This window comes from Diaphorina citri, unplaced genomic scaffold, assembly GCF_000475195.1.
Source record: "Diaphorina citri unplaced genomic scaffold, Diaci psyllid genome assembly version 1.1 scaffold797, whole genome shotgun sequence".
Classification (NCBI taxonomy): Eukaryota; Metazoa; Arthropoda; class Insecta; order Hemiptera; family Psyllidae; genus Diaphorina; species Diaphorina citri.
The window spans coordinates 60,222-81,712 of record NW_007378229.1 but is presented as its reverse complement, the minus strand read 5'-3'; the positions used below and the strand labels follow the sequence as shown (position 1 = coordinate 81,712).

The 21,491-nt window shown below is 37.8% G+C and overlaps 1 protein-coding gene across 1 annotated transcript in view; it reads right to left on the bottom strand.

Moving 5' to 3' along the window:
• The window catches only part of LOC103512149 (glutaredoxin domain-containing cysteine-rich protein CG31559-like), a gene marked incomplete at its 5' end in the record, with an annotated part of 65,344 nt that overhangs the window by 1,597 nt on the left and 42,256 nt on the right, over nt 1-21,491 (bottom strand). The window contains 2 exons of the mRNA XM_017445281.2: nt 472-537; nt 7,752-7,985. Of these exons, the coding sequence (XP_017300770.1) occupies nt 472-537; nt 7,752-7,985 (300 nt within the window). The remainder of the gene's footprint in view (nt 1-471; nt 538-7,751; nt 7,986-21,491) is intronic.

The following is a 21,491-nucleotide window of genomic DNA, read 5'->3' as shown; positions in this document are numbered from 1 at the left end:
CCTATACCTCATAATTATTGAAATATGCAAGTCTATATGCATTGTAGAATCATGACATTGAAAATAAATATACCTAGGTAATATTGGTACAAGAACTATAAGTAATAGGTCTGGTATTATCTTGGACATACATAATTACGTTAATTATATACCTACATAGGTAGGTATGAGATGGACTTTTCAACATCCATTCCGTTATACTTTAATTTCCTTAAATTCTGAAATTCTGGCAAAAGAAGACGCTACAATCAAAACAAAACGTAATACTCGTAACCCAAATGTTTTTTTTTTTTTACAATAGAGAGAAAGTCAGTCGTTTCGCGAACGAAGGAACCTTATCTGTTTAGGAATTTTAGGATAAAGTCCGCCTCAGGCGAAAATCGAATCCGCGACCTACCGGTTACATGGAATACGCGCTACCCTCCAAGATAACTAGGCTGGCTAGCCCATTTACTTTGATAGCCAACTTACCTTGTAAGGTTTGAGGATCCTCCTGAGTTCTCCTGACTCGTTCAGCCTTTCAATAGCATCAGCATCCTGAAACAAACAAGGAAAAAATCAAGGATTAAAAAAAAACCCAATTCGAGAACACATTTCAAAATGAACAAAGTTCATTTTACTTGATCTTACCTGGGATTAAAATACTCTCTCCTATAAGGGCTAGGAGGAGGAGGAAGAAGAAGAAGAAGAAGACTGTCTCCTTTAAATTGGTATGTACCTACCTACCTATTTTTCGTCCAGCGTAACTCGATACCAGTCAAAGTAAAGGATACTCATTATTATTCTGCCCATCAGTCGATGTTTTGAAATAATTATTATCTATCAATGCCTTTGAACCTGTTCTAATGATCTGGGTTTCGTATTTCACAACCTTCTCTTTATTGACTTAAAGACAGACCTGAGGATTCCCCTGTTTTATTTGGTCGGATAGATCTAGGTAGATAAATAAATACCTATAAATCTACCTAAGCATATTTTATGTTTCGAAGACAAAGTTATAGTAGGGAGGTAAATATAATAATAAAATAGGTATAAGCTTTGCCGTCTCTTTACTTTCATAAAGGGAATTCAAAATCTCAAATAAAATGTACGTAGGGAGGTAAATATAATAATAAAATAGGTATAAGCTTTGCCGTCTCTTTACTTTCATAAAGGGAATTCAAAATCTCAAATAAAATGACTGTAAAACAATCCAAACTTGTGTAAACAGAGGGTCCCTCCAAAAAATTGAAAATCACAATCCCCTAGGGACGCTCAAACCAGGACGGGAAATGACGAAAATCCCCAGAATATGAGTACCTACCTACCTACCTATACCTATCATAAAAATATGATGAAAATTTCTGGATATTCATGAAAATATCATGAAATTTCTGGATATTCATGAAAATATCATGAAATATATAGGGAATTCAAAATCTCAAATAAAATGTAAAACAATCCAAACTTGTGTAAACAGAGGGTCCCTCCAAAAAATTGAAAATTACAATCCCTAGGGACGCCCAAACCAGGACGGGAAATGACGAAAATCCCCAGAATATGAGTACCTACCTACCTATACCTATCATGAAAATAAGATGAAAATTTCTGGATATTCATGAAAATATCATGAATTTTCTGGATATTCATGAAAATATCATGAAATATATGGATATTCATGAAAATTGTGCTTCAGCCTCAACTTGTCGAGGGGTAGATTTGCTAATTGTTTACTTTCAAAGAAAAATTGAAAATCACAATCCCCTAGGGACGCTCAAACCAGGACGGGAAATGACGAAAATCCCCAGAATATGAGTACCTACCTACCTATACCTATCATAAAAATATGATGAAAATTTCTGGATATCCATTAAAATATCATGAAATTTCTGGATATTCATGAAAATATCATGAACTTTGTGCTTCAGCCTCAACTTGTCGAGGGGTAGATTTGCTAATTGTTTACTTTCAAAGCCCGCATTTCAGCAAATGCCATCAGTCCTCTGTTATCAATTCCCTCATTCCTTGCTGTTTCTTTTTCATTGTTCCTACTTTATTTTCCCATGATTTTTCCTTTTTTTTTCCAATACCATAGAGCCCCAGAGTAATACCCGCAGATTTGGATGCTTTCGCCTCGTGGCACAGTTTGTCCTATTTCCTCAGTTTTCCGGACATCCCATCACTCTTTTCTACTCAAAGCTAATGTATTGTGTTTACTCCATAAGTCCTTCCCCCTCCTGTTTTCCTGCCCCTCCCTTTCTACCCTCACCTTCCCTTCTATCCTGCTTCCCCCTCCTTTTCCTGTCTTCTTGTCCCTATCCATATCACAGCCATTTCCACATGAATGCCCATTCAAAACCAACATTATTTTTACACGCCCGAATGTGCCTTGTCAGTTGTGTTGTTTACATTTTTATTAGACCTTTCGATTCCTCAGAAAACGAAGTGGGTTTTATGTCTTTAAGCGTAATGTAATGAAATGACGATAAATTGGAATTGGAACGTACTCGTACACCGAGAAAAAAAAAGTCATAGGGTGCCAGAAGTTAGGTCGGATGAACTCTATTGTTGAGCTACTTTCCCTGATTTAGGGTATTGGAAATTGGAATGCTAGGTATATTATAGTGTCGAGTTTCCCGATATAGAGTTCAATATTAGAGTTCCGGAACCCAGTCACTCGATTGGACTTTTTCTGAGTGCAAGACGCATTATTCATTCAGTTTGATTTTTACACGCCCGAATGTGCCTTGTCAGTTGTGTTGTTTACATTTTTATTAGACCTTTCGATTCCTCAGAAAACGAAGTGGGTTTTATGTATTTGAGCGTAATGTAATGAAATGACGATAAATTGGAACGTATCACCGAGAAAAAAAAAAGTCATAGGGTACCAGAAGTTAGGTCGGATGAACTCTATTGTTGGGCTACTTTCCCTGATTTAGGGTATTGGAAATTGGAATGCTAGGTATATTATAATGTCGAGTTTCCCGATATAGAGTTCAATATTAGAGTTCCGGAACCCAGTCACTCGATTGGACTTGCGGCACCCAAGTTTTTTTCTGAGTGCAAGACGCATTATTCATTCAGTTTGATTTAGGAACTTTAAAAAAGGTTCTCCCCAAAGGGAAGTGACAGGGCTTTGTTTTTTACATGATTTTGTTTTGTCTACTACGTTAATAAATTGTATACAGTCTGGTATTAATCTTCATAGGAGAAGTAAATATTGGAACTTTGGTGTCACTTTTATTAGCTTATTGTGGAGAGAACATAATGGGTTAAAAAAAATCTATGTCCTTTAAGTTTGTAAGAGACACATGTTTCATTAAAAATTGATTCTCAAGGAGGGCTCTTATGCTAGGTCTGCTTGAAAAAAGGACTTCATATCATTTTACCTGTTTACCACGCCACGGTAGGTATATTACGTACGTAACAATAAATGTTTCTTCTTCTTCCTTTCGTTCTTTCTTTTTCGCGTTGAATAACGAGTTCTATAAATCTACCCACAAGTTTTTTTTCTAACTAAATCGAGCATTTCAACTGGGAGCAATCTTTTTACTTGGTCATAAAGCTGATGTTTTTTTTCGAATATTTTTTCAACAACAATATTTGGGTAGGTTATATATGTAGCTATTTGATTTTACTATAGATAGGTATTTTTCACATTTCAGTCAAAAATTCAAAATATTTATTTCATCAATTAATGTCGAGGCCACAGGGGGAAAACACAAATCGGAACACAGAACAGGGTTGGTCCAAAATGCACTTCTGTGAGCTACAGACCCTTTTCAAATAGAGTAACTAACTGGGCTGGAACTTTACTGGTGGCCAATGCTGTTTACATCGGCAATGGTAGGTATTCATACATATTTACACAACTGGACTGCTTCCTTCCTCATATTTCAGAATTTCCACCTCTCCTCTTTTTTCATCATTTAATGTCGAGGCCACGGGGGGAAAACACAAATCGGAACACAGTACAGGGTTGGTCCAAAATGCACTTCTTAGAGCTACAGACCCTTTTCAAATAGAGTAACTAACTGGGCTGGAACTTCACTGGTGGCCAATGCTGTTTACATCGGCAATGGTAGGTATTCAACTATTCATACATATTTGCACAACTGGACTGCTTCCTTCCCTCGTGTAATCCAACAATAAGAGACTTTCTTCCGTCCAGCCAAGAGTCCACCGTCCATCTAGGCCAGGGTGGTTCAGTTTTACCCCCCAGTCCCATCAAGTTGACTCGCCCTGACCCCGTCATCTTTCTGTCCTTTGAGCCCTCGGGCCTGATGGTACACAGATTTCGGTGCAAATGAAAAAGCGAAGTTTTTTTTTCCAAACTTCCTTTCCTCAAAACCAAACCTGTCACTAGCATGTCAACTCTACCCTGGAGGAAGTTAGGTCAAAAAAGGGACTTGATGTAAAAAATACGGACTTTGTCGTCCAACAAGAGAGAGAGAGAGAGAGAGAGGGATAGAGAGATATGGAGAAGGAGAGGAAGACGGGCCTGATGGTACACAGATTTCGGTGCAAATGAAAAAGCGAAGTTTTTTTTTCCAAACTTCCTTTCCTCAAAACCAAACCTGTCACCAGCATGTCAACTCTACCCTGGAGGAAGTTAGGTCAAAAAAGGGAGTGATGTAAAAAATATGGACTTTGTCGTCCAACAAGAGAGAGAGAGAGAGAGAGAGAGAGGGATAGAGAGATATGGAGAAGGAGAGGAAGAGGGAGAGAGGGAGGGAAGGAGGGAAGGAGAAAGAAGAAATTTGTGGTGAAATTTGAAAGTCATTTATAATCTTTATGGCTAAGAGCTTAATATACCGATGACACTTCCATAAGATTTTTTATTATTATTTTTTAGAAAACATCATTTTTCAAAATCAATTTATTCTCTCCACTTTTGGCTTTCGGGACATAATGCTGGGGCGGAAACTTGATAAAAAACAACTTTGGGGAGTTTGTTACTTTCAAGCCCCGGTCTACGGGTTCAAGCCCCGATCTACAGGTTTATGTGAAAGTGTTTGATACCCTCAGTACCACAGAGGTCATCCAGGAGCTCGGAAACAAAGTAGTGACAGTTGACAGAGAGAGAGAGGGAGGGAGAGAGAGAGAGAGGGAGATAAATAATATTTGTATAGGTAAAAGGGGTCGAAAAATGGAAAGAAAGATAGAGAGGTAAATAAAGGAAGGGAGAGAGGGTAAAAGAACGAAAGATGATGAAAGAGAAGAGGGAGAGAAAGAGGATAGGTACTTTATGTCTGTACTGTGTGTTTAATATGTGTGTTGGTTTTTTTCTCATATTTCAGTAAAATTAAACAGTCACTACCTCACCGACTCGTTATTTTTGCAGATTAAGTTATTTCCGCTGTCTGGATTTTAACAATCTTTTTGTACGCGAGATAGGTAATAGGTGCAATTACCTAACTTGCTTCTAAACTAGTTACCTACCTACAGGTGAAGAATAAAGTGATTAACTAATTTTATTGATGGCTTGTAATAGACTTGTAGCAATAGGTTTGTAGCAGTGTAATAGACATGTAGCAATAGGTTTGTAGCAGTGTAATAGACTTGTAGCAATAGGTTTGTAGCAGTGTAATAGACATGTAGCAATAGCAATGTTACCCTATCACTCTATGAAACAGAATAAATACTATGCTGCTTCTTCTTCTTCTACTCGTACTTCCCCTTCTCCTTCTTCTCCTCCTTCTTCTTCTTCTTCTTCTTCTTCTTCTTCTTCTTCTTCATATTCTTCTTCGTCTTCTTCTCCTCCTCTCTTTCTCCTTCTTCTTTTCCATCAAAAAAAAAAAAAATCAAAATTTACTGGGCTCCTCAAAGTCCTTAATATTTCTAGGAAAAGTGAGTCTGACTCATTAGTTCATTGCTTACCTGAATTGTAATAATGAGTCTTACGATTGACTCATTGGCTGAGTATCTAAAACTTAAAAGTTCACCAATAAAACTAGTCGTTCTTTAGTGTTAAAAAAAGTTTTCCACTCACCCCAATATGGACTCCTTCCACAAAGATCTGCGGTACGTTGATGACATCTGTTCCCAGTCTCTCTTTGAATTCCTGTTGCGTTTCTCGCGACATAAACACATCCTTGTCATCGAATTTGACCAGATGGGTCCTCAGGATCTGTTTGACCTTAAGACACCGATGGTAGGTATCCCGGACAATCCCCATGGTGGTCGAATACATGACGATCTTACCCGCCTCCTTCTCCTGCCAAGTCTGCGAACAGAAAAACGAAACCAGTTATATTACCTACCATTGGTATGTAAAACATAAAAGGATTTTGAAAAGGTCTTAATAACATCTTGATAGAGAACTCAACTTTATTAAGATTTAGCAATAATCTTCTTCTTCTTCTTCTTCTTCTTCTTCTTCTTCTTCTTCTTCTTCTTCTTCTTCTTACTACAATTTAACCAATAACTATTAACTCTTGTTTTATTGGGCTTTGTCTGTGACAGTGAAATGAAAATTTATTGCAAAATTAGAGGAAAGGAGCCTGAAGAAGGGAACCACATAATACAACGTGAAACGTGACCCAAATTTCAACACTCCCCTCACGATATGAAAAGTATGAACTTTGTGGAAATTAGGTAAATCCATAATTATGAATAATACGATGTACATAAATATATAGGTAATTATGATTATAAATATTGGAAAGTTTAATTCGGATTGGATTCTGAGCGATATGCATTATAATTAGAAATAAATAATTACATGCTTTTCATGAAAATGAGTGCATCAGGGTTGAAAATTGGAAACGTGTTTGAAAATGAAACTGTCTTTCTTTTGGACACCCTGAAATTGACTCGAAAACCATTATTATTTTTACTTTCTATTTTCTTTCTTTTTTTCGCTTTATTTATAGGGTGCAGTGGTAGGCTTCTCCTACAAAGGGCTCTTCCACCCAACCACTACCCGAATTAGGTCCGTAAAATGTCGATAGTTAAACCTGAAACTTGGATGAAGGAAAACAAGAGATCAAATAGAAAGTAATAAAATTGTAGTTTCACCCCTGTTCATGATAGGTACCTACACCAGGGACGGTATATCACTATTTGGACCCTCGTCCCCCCGCGCCCCATCCCCCCCTTCCTTGACAAAATCCTGGATACGGCCCTGACCTACAATACCCACCTAACCTCTGGAAGGTAGGTACTTTATGTCTGTACTGTGTGTTTAATATGTGTGTTGGTTTTTTTTTTTCTCATATTTCAGTAAAATTAAACAGTCACTACCTCACCATCTCGTTATTTTTGCAGATTGAGTTATTTCCGCTGTCTGGGTTTTAACAATCTTTTTGTACGCGAGATAGGTAATAGGTACAATTACCTAACTTGCTTCTAAACTAGTTACCTACAGGTGAAGAATAAAGTGATTAACTAATTTTATTGATGGCTTGTAATAGACTTGTAGCAATAGGTTTGTACTTTGTAGCAGTGTAATAGACATGTAGCAATAGCAATGTTACTCTATCACTCCATGAAACAGAATAAATACTATGCTTCTTCTTCTACTTCCCCTTCTCCTTCTTCCCCTCCTCCTTCTCCTTCTTCTTTTCCATTAAAAAAAAAAAAAATGAAAATTTACTGGACTCCTCAATCAAAGTCCTTAATATTTCTAGAAAAAGTGAGTCTGACTCATTAGTTCATTGCCTACCTGAATTGTAATAATCTTACGATTGACTCATTGACTGAGTATCTAAAACTTAAAAGTTCACCAATAAAACTAGTCGTTTTTTAGTGTTAAAAAGTTTTCCACTCACCCCAATATGGACTCCTTCCACAAAGATCTGCGGTACGTTGATGACATCTGTTCCCAGTCTCTCCTTGAATTCCTGTTGCGTTTCTCGCGACATAAACACATCCTTGTCATCGAATTTGACCAGATGGGTCCTCAAGATTTGTTTGACCTTAAGACACCGATGGTAGGTATCCCGGACAATCCCCATGGTGGTCGAATACATGACGATCTTACCCGCCTCCTTCTCCTGCCAAGTCTGCGAACAGAAAGACGAAACCAGTTATATTACCTACCATTGGTATGTAAAACATAAAGGGATTTTGAAAAGGTCTTAAGAACATCTTGATAGAGAACTCAACTTTAATAAGATTTAGCAATCTTATATTATAAGAACAGGATCCATTCACTCATTCACAGTTCACACACTGATCGCTCTATCTCGAGAACCACAACACCTAGAAAGCTGAAATTTGGTAGGAATATTCCTTTTATGGTCTAGGTGTGCAATAAGAAAGGATTTTGCGAAAATCTAAACCGATCCTGAGATAGGTATGATCAATTTTTCATCGCTAAAATCTCCATAAGAAATACACAGAGTACAGAGACTGCGGGAGAGAAAACTTTTCCTCGCTCCCCTAATATTTGAGTTTCGTTTATGTTTTTAGTTTGATAACTACAAGTTCGGCCATGCCTTTTCCACAAGTTTGGCCATGCCTCGGGATGAACTAGCGGGATTCCGGAGCGAAGCGACGGAATTCAGCTAGTATATTAAATAAAGTCTCTAAAAAAATAATATTAATGAAAACAATAAAGAACATTGACATCTCCACCAAATTCAGTGGAGATATGTATTGTGTATGAAATCGCAGTAATCATGGCTACATTCTAGTTTCTTTCTGGATTAGTACTTGTAAAGATACCTACTCAAAAATAACTAGTAAGTTATAATAAAAGTGTTATTAACAGATAATTGGTGGTGGTAATTAAAAAAGGGTTAATAAATAAAACCTAATCAGACACGTCAAGTTTAGTATTAGTGCAAACAGGTAGGTTTACATATTGGTTAGGTTCAACACTCGTTCGAATTTGTGGTAAATACTCTGTGGTTCCCAACTCATCATCAGGTGTGGGTGTGGGGTGCAAACAGGTAGGTTTACATATTGGTTAGGTTCAACACTCGTTCGAATTTGTGGTAAATACTCTGTGGTTCCCAACTCATCATCAGGCTTCGAAACAGCAACAAGCTTCGAGGGAAACCTCGGCATGTTTCGAAAAAGCCAAAATATTTCGAAAATTCCCACCGTCCCCAAATTCCCTCCGTAAACAGCCTATTTCAGATTGCCTCAATTTTTTCCCTCTTCTCCTACAAATTTCCTCCTCTCCTCTTTTCAGATTTCAAATTTTTCCCTCTTCCCCTACAAATTTCCACCTCTCCTCTTTTCAGATTCCATTTTCCCCTCTCCCACTACAAATTTCCCCCTCTTTTCCTAGAAATTTTAACCTCTCCTCATTTCAGATTATTCAAATTTCCCCCCCTCTACCACTACAACGTTTTTCACCCGTGACATTGGGTGAGGTTGTGCTGAGTACTCAGTCAAGGGCGTGAAGGTTCATTTCTCTCTCTCTTTCTCTCTCTCTCTCCCTCTTTCCTTCTCTTCCCTATTCTTCTCCATCTTTCCAGGATCTTCCTGTTCCTTTTTGTTTTCGTCTAATCACATAAGTGTTCCAGATGATAGAATGAACAAGAGGTGTTTGTAAACAAAATGAGTAATGTGTTATTGAAGAAAGATAAATAAATGTTTGAACAGGAAAACTTTTTGGGAAGGAATGATTTTGAAAACGTGGTTCATTTCAGCGAACTACAAATCATTTCAAAGAAAAACCACAACGTAGTTGCTTTTTAAGCTTTTAAAGTCGTGTAAATAAATATACATAAACAGGTATACAAGGTATGTAATCATTTAAATTATTTACTAGCTCAATATTACTAGTAGGTAAGTTTACTTTTCTTCTTTCCCATCTTCAGTTGAAACGAGGATTTTGCCTTTTGCTATTCAAGCTAATTTTACGTAATTGACCGCTAGTTAGGACATAGATGTTACTCGGAATTACACAAGGTTTAACGTACTCGAAAAATTGCATACACGATCAAATTACAAGAATTGCATATCGTAGTTGCTTTTTAAGCTTTTAAAGTCGTGTAAATAAATATAGATAAACAGGTATACAAGGTATGTAATCATTTAAATTATTTACTACCTAAATATTACTAGTAAGTTTACTTTTCTTCTTTTCCATCTTCAGTTGAAACGAGGATTTTGCCTTTTGCTATTCAAGCTAATTTTACGTAATTGACCGCTAGTTAGGACATTGATGTTACTCAGAATAACACAAGGTTTAACGTACTCGAAAAATTGCATACAAGATCAAATTACAAGAATTCGAAATACAAATCATTTCAAAGAAAAACCACAACGTAGTTGCTTTTTAAGCTTTTAAAGTCGTGTAAATAAATATGGATAAACAGGTATACAAGGTATGTAATCATTTAAATTATTTACTAGCTCAATATTACTAGTAAGTTTACTTTTCTTCTTTCCCATCTTCAGTTGAAACGAGGATTTTGCTTTTTGCTAGTCAAGCTAATTTTACGTAATTGACCGCTGGTTAGGACATAGATGTTACTCGGAATTACACAAGGTTTAACGTACTCGAAAAATTGCATACAAGATCAAATTACAAGAATGGCATACAAAATGAAATGGCAAAGTTAAAGATCCCAACAAAATACTTGGAAGTCCTACAACTGACTATTAACCTATCGGTAATAGGTAGGTATGTAATAATTATTAACAGAAAAACTATATATAGTGAAATGGCAAAGTTAAAGATCCCAACAAAATACTTGGAAGTCCTACAACTGACTATTAACCTATCGGTAATAGGTAGGTATGTAATATTAACAGAAAAACTATGTATAACTCGTAGGAATGCTCTTTTTGGGAGAAGCTACATACTATAAGAAGTAAAGTCTGTTAAAATATGCTGTGAAAAATGTGCATAGCAGAAACTAGTAGAAACTTAATGTAAAACTTAATGTGCATAGCAATAATTACATACCTAGGAAGGTATATCTATTTATTCCGAGAGTTTGAGGGTGATACCTATTTTTTCGCCAATCATAAGACCTTAACTTTATAGAATATTGATCAGTGCGCAATTTATTCGCTCAACAGTGAAAGTTCCATGGACATATCGAGCTAGAAGTTCTATCCCAGGCCATTTGAAGTGCATCACATTCATGAGTCAGGGCTGGGCTTAATTTTTAATGGGCAAAGCTCAAAGTTTTCTGATACCTTTAAGAAAAGGCCCCATAGAAAATTGCCCTGGCGGTGTTGTAGTGGTCCTCTCGTAAAGAGGAGGGCGTTGGTTATCTTTTGGAAATGGCATTTTCTTTTGGACTCCCCAGGCCATTTGAAGTGCATCACATTCATGAGTCAGGGCTGGGCTTAATTTTTAATGGGCAAAGCTCAAAGTTTTCTGATACCTTTAGAAAAGGCCCCATAGAAAATTGCCCTGGCGGTGGGTGTTGTAGTGGTCGTCTCGTAAACAGGAGGGCGTTGGTTATCTTTTGGAAATGGCATTTTCTTTTGGACTCTTTTTTTTTATCAGAGGAGTCCTTGAACTATTTTCTTTTACCTTCCTTAGCTTAGGGGAAAAAATACGACATTTTACATTTCCCTTCACGAAAATAAAATTAAAACACTCATGCAGCAATTTCCATAACTTTACATTTTCACAAAAAAAAGTCAAAGCTGGATAATGACGTCATTTTGAACTATTTCATACAATCTTTCCTTCTGTAATAATGCTCCAGGTCAGTTATTAATTTTGTACACGAAAATGTGAATACCCTCCGGAATAAGCCCCCTGGAAAAAAAAAAAAAAAAAAAAAAAAAGTCAAAGCTGGATAATGACGTCATTTTGAACTATTTCATACAATCTTTCCTTCTGTAATATTGCTCCAGGTCAGTTATTAATTTTGTACACGAAAATGTGAAGACCCTCCGGAATAAGCCCCCTGGAATAGGACCAGCCCCATTTGGCTAAACTCGACCTAAACTTGTGGCACCCTGTCACCATTTTCTTTCTCAGTGTACCTGCAGTACCTTCACCCAGTATAAATTCCTCATTTAAGTAATTGATACTTGAACATTTGACTGCACTGTATGAAGTATGATGCATTACATTATTACATGTAATACATGACCTAAACTTGTGGCACCCTGTCACCATTTTCTTTCTCAGTGTACCTGCAGTACCTTCACCCAGTATAAATTCCTCATTTAAGTAATTGGTACTTGAACATTTGACTGCACTGTATGAAGTATGATGCATTACATTATTACATGTAATACATGTAGGTAATGTATTGCATGTACTAATGTAACAAGCCTGGATAACCATTCTCATGCCTATACTAATTACAAGCACATGGCTGAATCAATTATTTATCAATATTTTGTACTAAGTGAAGGTTAATTCTTGACATTCTTGGCTCTATACTAATTACAAGCACATGGCTGAATCAATTATTTATCAATATTTTGTACTAAGTGAAGGTTAATTCTTGACATTCTTGGCTCCGTTAGCTCTGTTGCCAACGGCAAAGTTGCGCTAATCCTTTTCCTACAGGAAAGCTTGAGTTGTGTCACAGTGTCACTTATAATGGATGTTGTAGTTTGAGTTGCTTCACTCACCTTGGATGTAGTCGTTTTCTTTTCTTCTTTGTGTTGTATGTTGTCTGGATGTCACAAAGTCCATCTCAGGGGTCAGGAATGGAATAGATAAAATGGGACTTGGAAAGATAGAATAGAATAGAATATACCTTGTTTATCCATTATCCTGCTCGAATGAGACAAAAAGAAGTTCCATAAATACAGCGACCTAAACAACGTCTCCATTTTTTCCCCTTCGTCGCGTCGTACACTAAACGAACTACAAATATATTGAAATTCCTTTTGGACTGTAAGAAGTGCACTTGAAATAAGATCATTTTAGCCGCTACTGAGCTCCGGTCTCTCTCCCTTGAAAATGGAATCTACGACTAATGTAACAAGCCTGGATAACCATTCTCATGCCTATACTAATTACAAGCACTTGGCTGAATCAATTATTTATCAATATTTTGTACAAGTGAAGGTTAATTCTTGACATTCTTGGCTTCGTAAGCTCTGTTGCCAACGGCAAAGTTGCGCTAATCCTTTTCCTACAGGAAAGCTTGAGTTGTGTCACAGTGTCACTTATACATATTGGATGTTGTAGTTTGAGTTGCTTCACTGACCTTGGATGTAGTCGTTTTCTTTTCTTCTTTGTGTTGTATGTTGTCTGGATGTCACAAAGTCCATCTCAGGGGTCAGGAATGGAATAGATAAAATGGGACTTGGAAAGATAGAATAGAATAGAATATACCTTGTTTATCCTGCTCGAATGAGACAAAAAGAAGTTCCATAAATACAGCGACCTAAACAAGGTGTCCATTTTTTCCTTTTCGTCGTACACTAAACGAACCACAAATATATTGAAATTCCTTGGACTGTAAGAAGTGCACTTGAAATAAGATCATTTTAGCCGCTAGTAGCGGCCCGCTACTGAGCTCCGGTCTCTTTCCCTTGAAAATGGAATCTACGTTCTCTCTTTGGTCATTCTCATGAAACTGCTTTAAGCTTTAAGTTCTGACTAAAATTACCTATACCAGATGCAGTCTGAGCCCTTTGAAAAAATGGGAAACTATACACTGCCTAGACCCTAGACAAAGCGTGGCAATACTGCAAGGCAGTGTACTGGACCCTATTACTACCACTAGTCCAAACAGTTAGCTCGATTCCACAGTCACATCTTCTAAGTTCCCCTCTGCTTGTTCTAAGACCCATCTGCAAACTCTGAGACCCCGCAAAGTCTTCCGAGACCTCTCTACATGTTCTAAGACCTCTCTACATCTTCTAAGACCCCTCTACAACATCTGAGACCCCGCAAAGTCTTCTGAGAACCCTCTACATCTTCTAAGACCCCTCTACATCTTCCGAGACTCCGCAAAGTCTTTTGAGACTCCTCTTCATCTTCTGAGAACCCTTTACAAGTCTACATCTTCTAAGACCCCTCTACATCTTCCGAGACTCCGCAAAGTCTTCTGAGACTCCTCTTCATCTTCTGAGAACCCTTTACAAGTCTACATCGTCTAAGACCCCTCTACATCTTCTGGGGCCTCCCCAACCTTCCGCCTTCAACTTGGTTATAAAGACAAAGAAAAGGCTGGCGGAACGGCACTGGTAAACTTTTCCCGATAGGAAAACCAGTGGCGGCTCTGAGGCGAGATGGCTAACGTTGTGATATCTTGATAAGTTTGAGACTTTAAAACTTTAAAATCTCATATTCCAAAATTAGCATGTATCAAAATACCCTTTGACCTCTTTTCACCTCCTGTCTCTCTCTCTCTCTCTCTCCTTAGAAAAAGTGTCACATCACTGATCACGAGTCACGAGTAACAGCAGCCAAGCAATAAGACCACAAACTTTCCCCCTTGTGCAAATTTTGCAAAACTTTATTAGATGGAAACAAACGTTGAATAAAAATCTGTGACCCCCGTCACATCTTCTAAGTTCCCCTCTGCTTGTTCTAAGACCCATCTGCAAACTCTGAGACCCCGCAAAGTCTTCCGAGACCTCTCTACATCTTCTAAGACCCCTCTACAACATCTGAGACCCCGCAAAGTCTTCTGAGAACCCTCTACATCTTCTAAGACCCCTCTACATCTTCCGAGACTCCGCAAAGTCTTCTGAGACTCCTCTTCATCTTCTGAGAACCCTTTACAAGTCTACATCATCTAAGACCCCTCTACATCTTCTGGGGCCTCCCCAACCTTCCGCCTTCAAGTTGGTTATAAAGACAAAGAAAAGGCTGGCGGAACGGCACTGGTAAACTTTTCCCGATAGGAAAACCAGTGGTGGCTCCGAGGCGAGATGGCTAACGTCGTCACATCTTCTAAGTTCCCCTCTGCTTGTTCTAAGACCCATCTGCAAACTCTGAGACCCCGCAAAGTCTTCCGAGACCTCTCTACATCTTCTAAGACCCCTCTACATCTTCCGAGACTCCGCAAAGTCTTCTGAGAACCCTCTACATCTTCTAAGACCCCTCTACATCTTCCGAGACTCCGCAAAGTCTTCTGAGACTCCTCTTCATCTTCTGAGAACCCTTTACAAGTCTACATCTTCTAAGACCCCTCTACATCATCTGAGACCCCGCAAAGTCTTCTGAGAACCCTCTACATCTTCTAAGACCCCTCTACATCTTCCGAGACTCCGCAAAGTCTTCTGAGACTCCTCTTCATCTTCTGAGAACCCTTTACAAGTCTACATCATCTAAGACCCCTCTACATCTTCTGGGGCCTCCCCAACCTTCCGCCTTCAAGTTGGTTATAAAGACAAAGAAAAGGCTGGCGGAACGGCACTGGTAAACTTTTCCCGATAGGAAAACCAGTGGCGGCTCTGAGGCGAGATGGCTAACGTCTCGTCTGGTAAAGGGTAAAATTCTTTCCAAGGAGCCACCGATAGTATTTGGTCCTTGATTGACCTAACGTGTGAAAAAATATAATGTGTACCTAATAGGTATAAATACACAATAATTACAAGTTCATATATAGTATTTGGTCCTTGATTGACCTAACGTGTGAAAAAATATAATATGTACCTAATAGGTATAAATACACAATAATTACAAGTTCATAGTATTTGGTCCTTGATTGACCTAACGTGTGAAAAAATATAATATGTACCTAATAGGTATAAATACACAATAATTACAAGTTCATAGATTTACACCCTGTTATTATTTAGAAGTAGGAGTTCTCTGAATTGTAGACCTCACTCAGACTCTTTAACGTGAGACTTGAACGTTACGTAAAATTAGGAATTAAACAAGAATTTAATTTCTAATTCGCAGAAATTAAATTTGCAAAACCCTCGAACTCGGTGTGTTGGTGCACTTTATGAGATTGTCTTTCCTTTGAACGAACGGTAAGCTACTTTTAATTTGCAGTTTGTAGAAAGCTAGTTTTCTTGGAAAGCAAAAGCCCATCAACCAATAGCAACAAAGGCAAATACGTACCCCGAATATTGCACCGAGTATTGAATGTTTACCCAAGGTTCTGGTATTATTTTATCCGAATTGAAAACTTTGTTATGAAATGACATTCGGTAGGTATGCCGACAAATATTGAAATAGCCTTGAATGTCCTGCAGGCAGTTTATTATTTACCTAGAAAATGCTGCACAAAGGCACCTGCAAATGAAACATGGATTGTAACTACCCAATACCTACCTATACCCATGTATATCCTGCGGATGTACCTACTACCTACATATTCTGCTATGGGCTTATACAGCCCTCAGGTTTAGGTTTAGGGGGACACAAACTGAAGAGGTTGTGTAGACGGGGAGGGGGTTGCTTCTATTTTAAGTAGACATTAAACAACTAAAATTTACCTGTGCAGTTTTTACTTACCTAATTGCCTATAGGTACCTATAACATAAATAAATATCTAGGAAGGCACCTGCAAATGAAACATGGATTGTAACTACCCAATACCTACCTATACCCATGTATATCCTGCGGATGTACCTACTACCTACATGTTCTGCTATGGGCTTATACACCCCTCAGGTTTAGGGGGACACAAACTGACGAGATTGTGTAGACGGGGAGGGGGTTGCTTCTATTTTAAGGAGACATTAAACAACTAAAATTTACCTGTGCAGTTTTACTTACCCAATTACCTATAACACAGGTAATAGGATTTTTTTTTCATCGAACCAAGGACCTTCTGCTACCACAACCACACCACTGAGATTGATAAAAGTTTTCTCCATTATGATCACAAAGTATTCCCTGTCATCATTTGCTATCAATAAGTTAACTCGAAACTTTACTCTTCTTGTAAACTTTTATATCTCTTTACATCAGTCTCTCTCTTTCCTTCCTTCGTTCCTCTCTCTCTTTCTCTCTCTCTCTCTCTCTCTCTTTCTCTCTCTCTCCCTCTTTCTTTCTCTTCCCTATTTTTCTCCATCTTTCCAGGATCTTCCTGTTCCAAGTTTGTTCCCTTTTGTTTTCGTCTAATCACATGAGTGTTTCAGATGATAGAATGAACAAGAGGTGTTTGTAAACAAAATGAGTAATGTGTTATTGAAGAAAGATTTAAAATAAATGTTTGAACAGGAAAACTTCTTGGGAAGGAATGATTTTGAAAACGAAACATCTTGTAGAAATGAGATTTGAAAAGAAGATGTTGGATAAAAAGGACCAAAGGACAGATTTTAAAAGCTCCAGATCACCCTATCTTTTGTTGATGCACGTTAAATCAATAATGGGTAATACCCAGTGAGTTTAGTAGAAATGAGATTTGAAAAGAAGATGTTGGATAAAAAGGACCAAAGGACAGATTTTAAAAGCTCCAGATCACCCTATCTTTTGTTCATGCACGTTGAATAAATAATAGGTAATACCCAGTGAGTATGAAATTAATTTACAAAAAATATTAATCATAGAGGACAATCTCTTTGAACTTATGAAGTTATAAACCATGAAATAAGATTTGGTCATTTGGAGAGTTGATTTTTGATTTGCGAAATAAAATAATTATAATTGGTGGAGATGCCAAAATCACCTCTGCACAATTATCTATAAAATTAGTATTATATCATAATGATAGTTAGGTACTTACAACAGAATAATATTATTTAACCTATTATCAACATCCTCTGACTTAATGTAACAAATTATGAAATAATTTTGAATGCTTGAATAATACCTATTTGAAGTTGCGTGTTTTTGGTATCTCCTCTAAAATTGGTGGAGATGTCAAAATCACTTTCTTGATTTTTTTTTTTCTTTACATTACGTATAGGTACGACTGGAGGACATTTTCCACTACCAAAAAATCCTTTTTCCTAAAACAGAAAACAAAAGTAACAAACAATTTCCTAGGTGGGGGAATTTTTCAATTTATTTTTTTTCTTTCTTTACATTACTAGGTACGACTGGAGGACATTTTCCACTGCCAAAAAATCCTATTTCCTAAAACAGAAAACAAAAGTAACAAACAATTTCCTAGGTGGGGAAATTGTTCAATTTATCGGTACTCGTATCTTACTCTACTTTATGGGCGAGCAGCATTCTTCATCTTGCCCTAATAAATTGTGTGCTTGACCTACAAGTTTCACGCCTGCAGTTTTACTGATAAAATTCGTTGTGCGTACTCGACAAAGACTCACTCCTTTCTCCTGCCAGAATTTCCTTTATCATCCCCCTCTCCCTCTCCTTTTCACTCCCTTTCTCTCTCTCTCTCTCTCTCTCTCTCTCTCTCTGTTTTCTCCCTTCTCTCTCACACACATATTTCATTATCATTCTCATTATGGTAGGCATTTCTTTGAAATATTGTCTGCCTACTTCAGTCTGTTGTACTTATAATATCTTCATAGGTACTTCATTTTATGGGTTTCATACTTCACTGTATTATCAAAATGTAGGTAGGTATCAACCAACAGAAGGTATTGAAGAAGTGAAGAACCCTTATCGTTTTAGATGTAGGTACCCTGAGGAAAAAAATAGGGTTCCGGAAGCTCAATGTCATTCTCATTATGGTAGGCATTTCTTTGAAATATTGTCTGCCTACTTCAGTCTGTTGTACTTATAATATCTTCATACTTCATTTTATCATACTTCACTGTATTATCAAAATGTAGGTATAGGTATCAACCAACAGAAGGTAATGAAGAAGTGAAGAACCCTTATCGTTTTAGATGTAGGTATCCCTGAGGAAAAAAATAGGGTTCCGGAAGCACAATCGGGTGACTGGGTTCCGGAACTCTAATAATGAACTCTATATCGGGAAGCTCGACACTAGGTTCAATTCATCGGTACTCGTATCTTACTCTACTTTATGGGCGAGCAGCATTCTTCATCGTGCCCTAATAAATTGTGTGCTTGACCTACAAGTTTCACGCCTGCAGTTTTACTGATAAAATTCGTTGTGCGTACTCGACAAAGACTCCCTCCTTTCTCCTGCCAGAATTTCCTTTATCATCCCCCTCTCCCTCTCCTTTTCACTCCCTTTCTCTCTCTCTCTGTTTTTCTCCCTTCTCTCTCACACACATATTTCATTATCATTCTCATTATGGTAGGCATTTCTTTGAAATATTGTCTGCCTACTTCAGTCTGTTGTACTTATAATATCTTCATACTTCATTTTATGGGTTTCATACTTCACTGTATTATCAAAATGTAGGTAGGTATCAACCAACAGAAGGTAATGAAGAAGTGAAGAACCCTTATCGTTTTAGATGTAGGTACCCTGAGGAAAAAAATAGGGTTCCGGAAGCTTGAAGAAGTGAAGAACCCTTATCGTTTTAGATGTAGGTACCCTGAGGAAAAAAATAGGGTTCCGGAAGCTCAATCGGGTGACTGGGTTCCAGAACTCTAATAATGAACTCTATATCGGGAAGCTCGACACTAGACTATAGCATTCCAACAGCCTAAATCAGGGGAAGTAACCCAATAATAGAGTTCTTCCACCCTAAACTTGTGGCACCCTGTCACCATTTTCTTTCTCAGTGTACCTGCAGTACCTTCACCCAGTATAAATTTCTCATTTAAGTAATTGGTACTTGAACATTTGACTGCACTGTATGAAGTATGATCTGTATGATGCATTACATTATTACATGTAATACATGTAGGTAATGTATTGCATGTACTAATGTAACAAGCCTGGATAACCATTCTCATGCCTATACTAATTACAAGCACTTGGCTGAATCAATTATTTATCAATATTTTGTACTAAGTGAAGGTTAATTCTTGACATTCTTTGCTCCGTAAGCTCTGTTGCCAACGGCAAAGTTGCGCTAATCCTTTTCCTACAGGAAAGCTCGAGTTGTGTCACAGTGTCACTTATATTGGATGTTGTAGTTTGAGTTGCTTCACGCACCTTGGATGTAGTCGTTTTCTTTTCTTCTTTGTGTTGTATGTTGTCTGGATGTCACAAAGTCCATCTCAGGGGTCAGGGATGGAATAGATAAAATGGGACTTGGAAAGATAGAATAGAATATACCTTGTTTATCCTGCTCGAATGAGACAAAAAAGTTCCATTACTACAGCGACCTATACAAGGTCTCCATTTTTTCCCCTTCGTCGCGTCGTACACTAAACGAACTACAAATATATTGAAATTCCTTGGACTGTAAGAAGTGCACTTGAAATAAGATCATTTTAGCCGCTACTGAGCTCCGGTCTCTTTCCCTTGAAAATGGAATCTACTTTCTCTCTTTGATCATTCTCATGAAACTACTTTAAGCTTTAAGTTCTGACTAAAATTAGCTATACCAGATGCAGTCTGAGCCCTTTGAAAAAATGGGAAACTATACACTGCCTAGACCCTAGACAAAGCGTGGCAATACTTCAAGGCAGTGCACTGGACCCTATTACTACCACATTGCCACTAGTCCGAACAGTTAGCTCGATTCCACGAGCCTTGAATGTCCTGCAGGCAGTTTATTATTTACCTAGAAAATGCTGCACAAAGGCACCTGCAAATGAAACATGGATTGTAACTACCTAGGTAATACCTACCTATACCCATGTATATCCTGCGGATGTACCTACTACCTACATGTTCTGCTATGGGCTTATACAGCCCTCAGGTTTAGGGGGACACAAACTGAAGAGGTTGTGTAGACGGGGAGGGGGGTGGTTCTATTTTAAGTAGACATTAAACAACTAAAATTTACCTGTGCAGTTTTACTTACCCAATTACCTATAGGTACCTATAACATAAATAAATATCTAGAATTTTTTTTTTCATCGAACCAAGGACCTTGTGCTACCACAACCACACCACTGAGATTGATAAAAGTTTTCTCCATTGTGATTACAAAGTATTCCCTGTCATCATTTGCTATCAATAAGTTAACTCGAAACTTTACTCTTCTTGTAAACTTTTATATCTCTTTACATCAGTCTCTCTCTTTCCTTCCTTCGTTCCTCTCTCTCTCTTTCTCTCTCTCTCTTTCTCTTTACTCTTCTTGTAAACTTTTATATCTCTTTACATCAGTCTCTCTCTTTCCTTCCTTCGTTCCTCTCTCTCTTTCTCTCTCTCGCCTCCCGGCAGTATAAATAGATGCCCTGTTTATACAGCCAGAATGAGACTGAAAATTCCCTTTACGCCCGTACAAAAACCGTACCAAAAGATGAGTGTTTTATCTCCGTTTTACTTCGTTTTCGTGTAGCAATCCTGACACATTAGACTCGTGTGGTCTATGTCATAGCATGCTCATATTGCTCATCCCGTAGTACGTCCCTCCCTCAATCATCAAGATCTGCAAAAAGAGACTCAATACTTCCCATTTATGTGCTGGGTCAACACGAGAACACCAGAAAGTAACCCGTTGAAATATTTGCGATCAAAATACGAGAGTGCAATTTTTTTTGTCGACTCTGGGAATTGAATCCGGGACTTTCTGCATGGGAAGCAATTGAGTTACCCCTGGTCTAACCGTTTCCATTTATGTGCTGGGTCAACACGAGAACACCAGAAAGTAACCCGTTGAAATATTTGCGATCAAAATACGAGAGTGCAATTTTTTTTTTTTTTGTCGACTCTGGGAATTGAATCCGGGATTTTCTGCATGGGAAGCAATAGTTACCCCTGGTC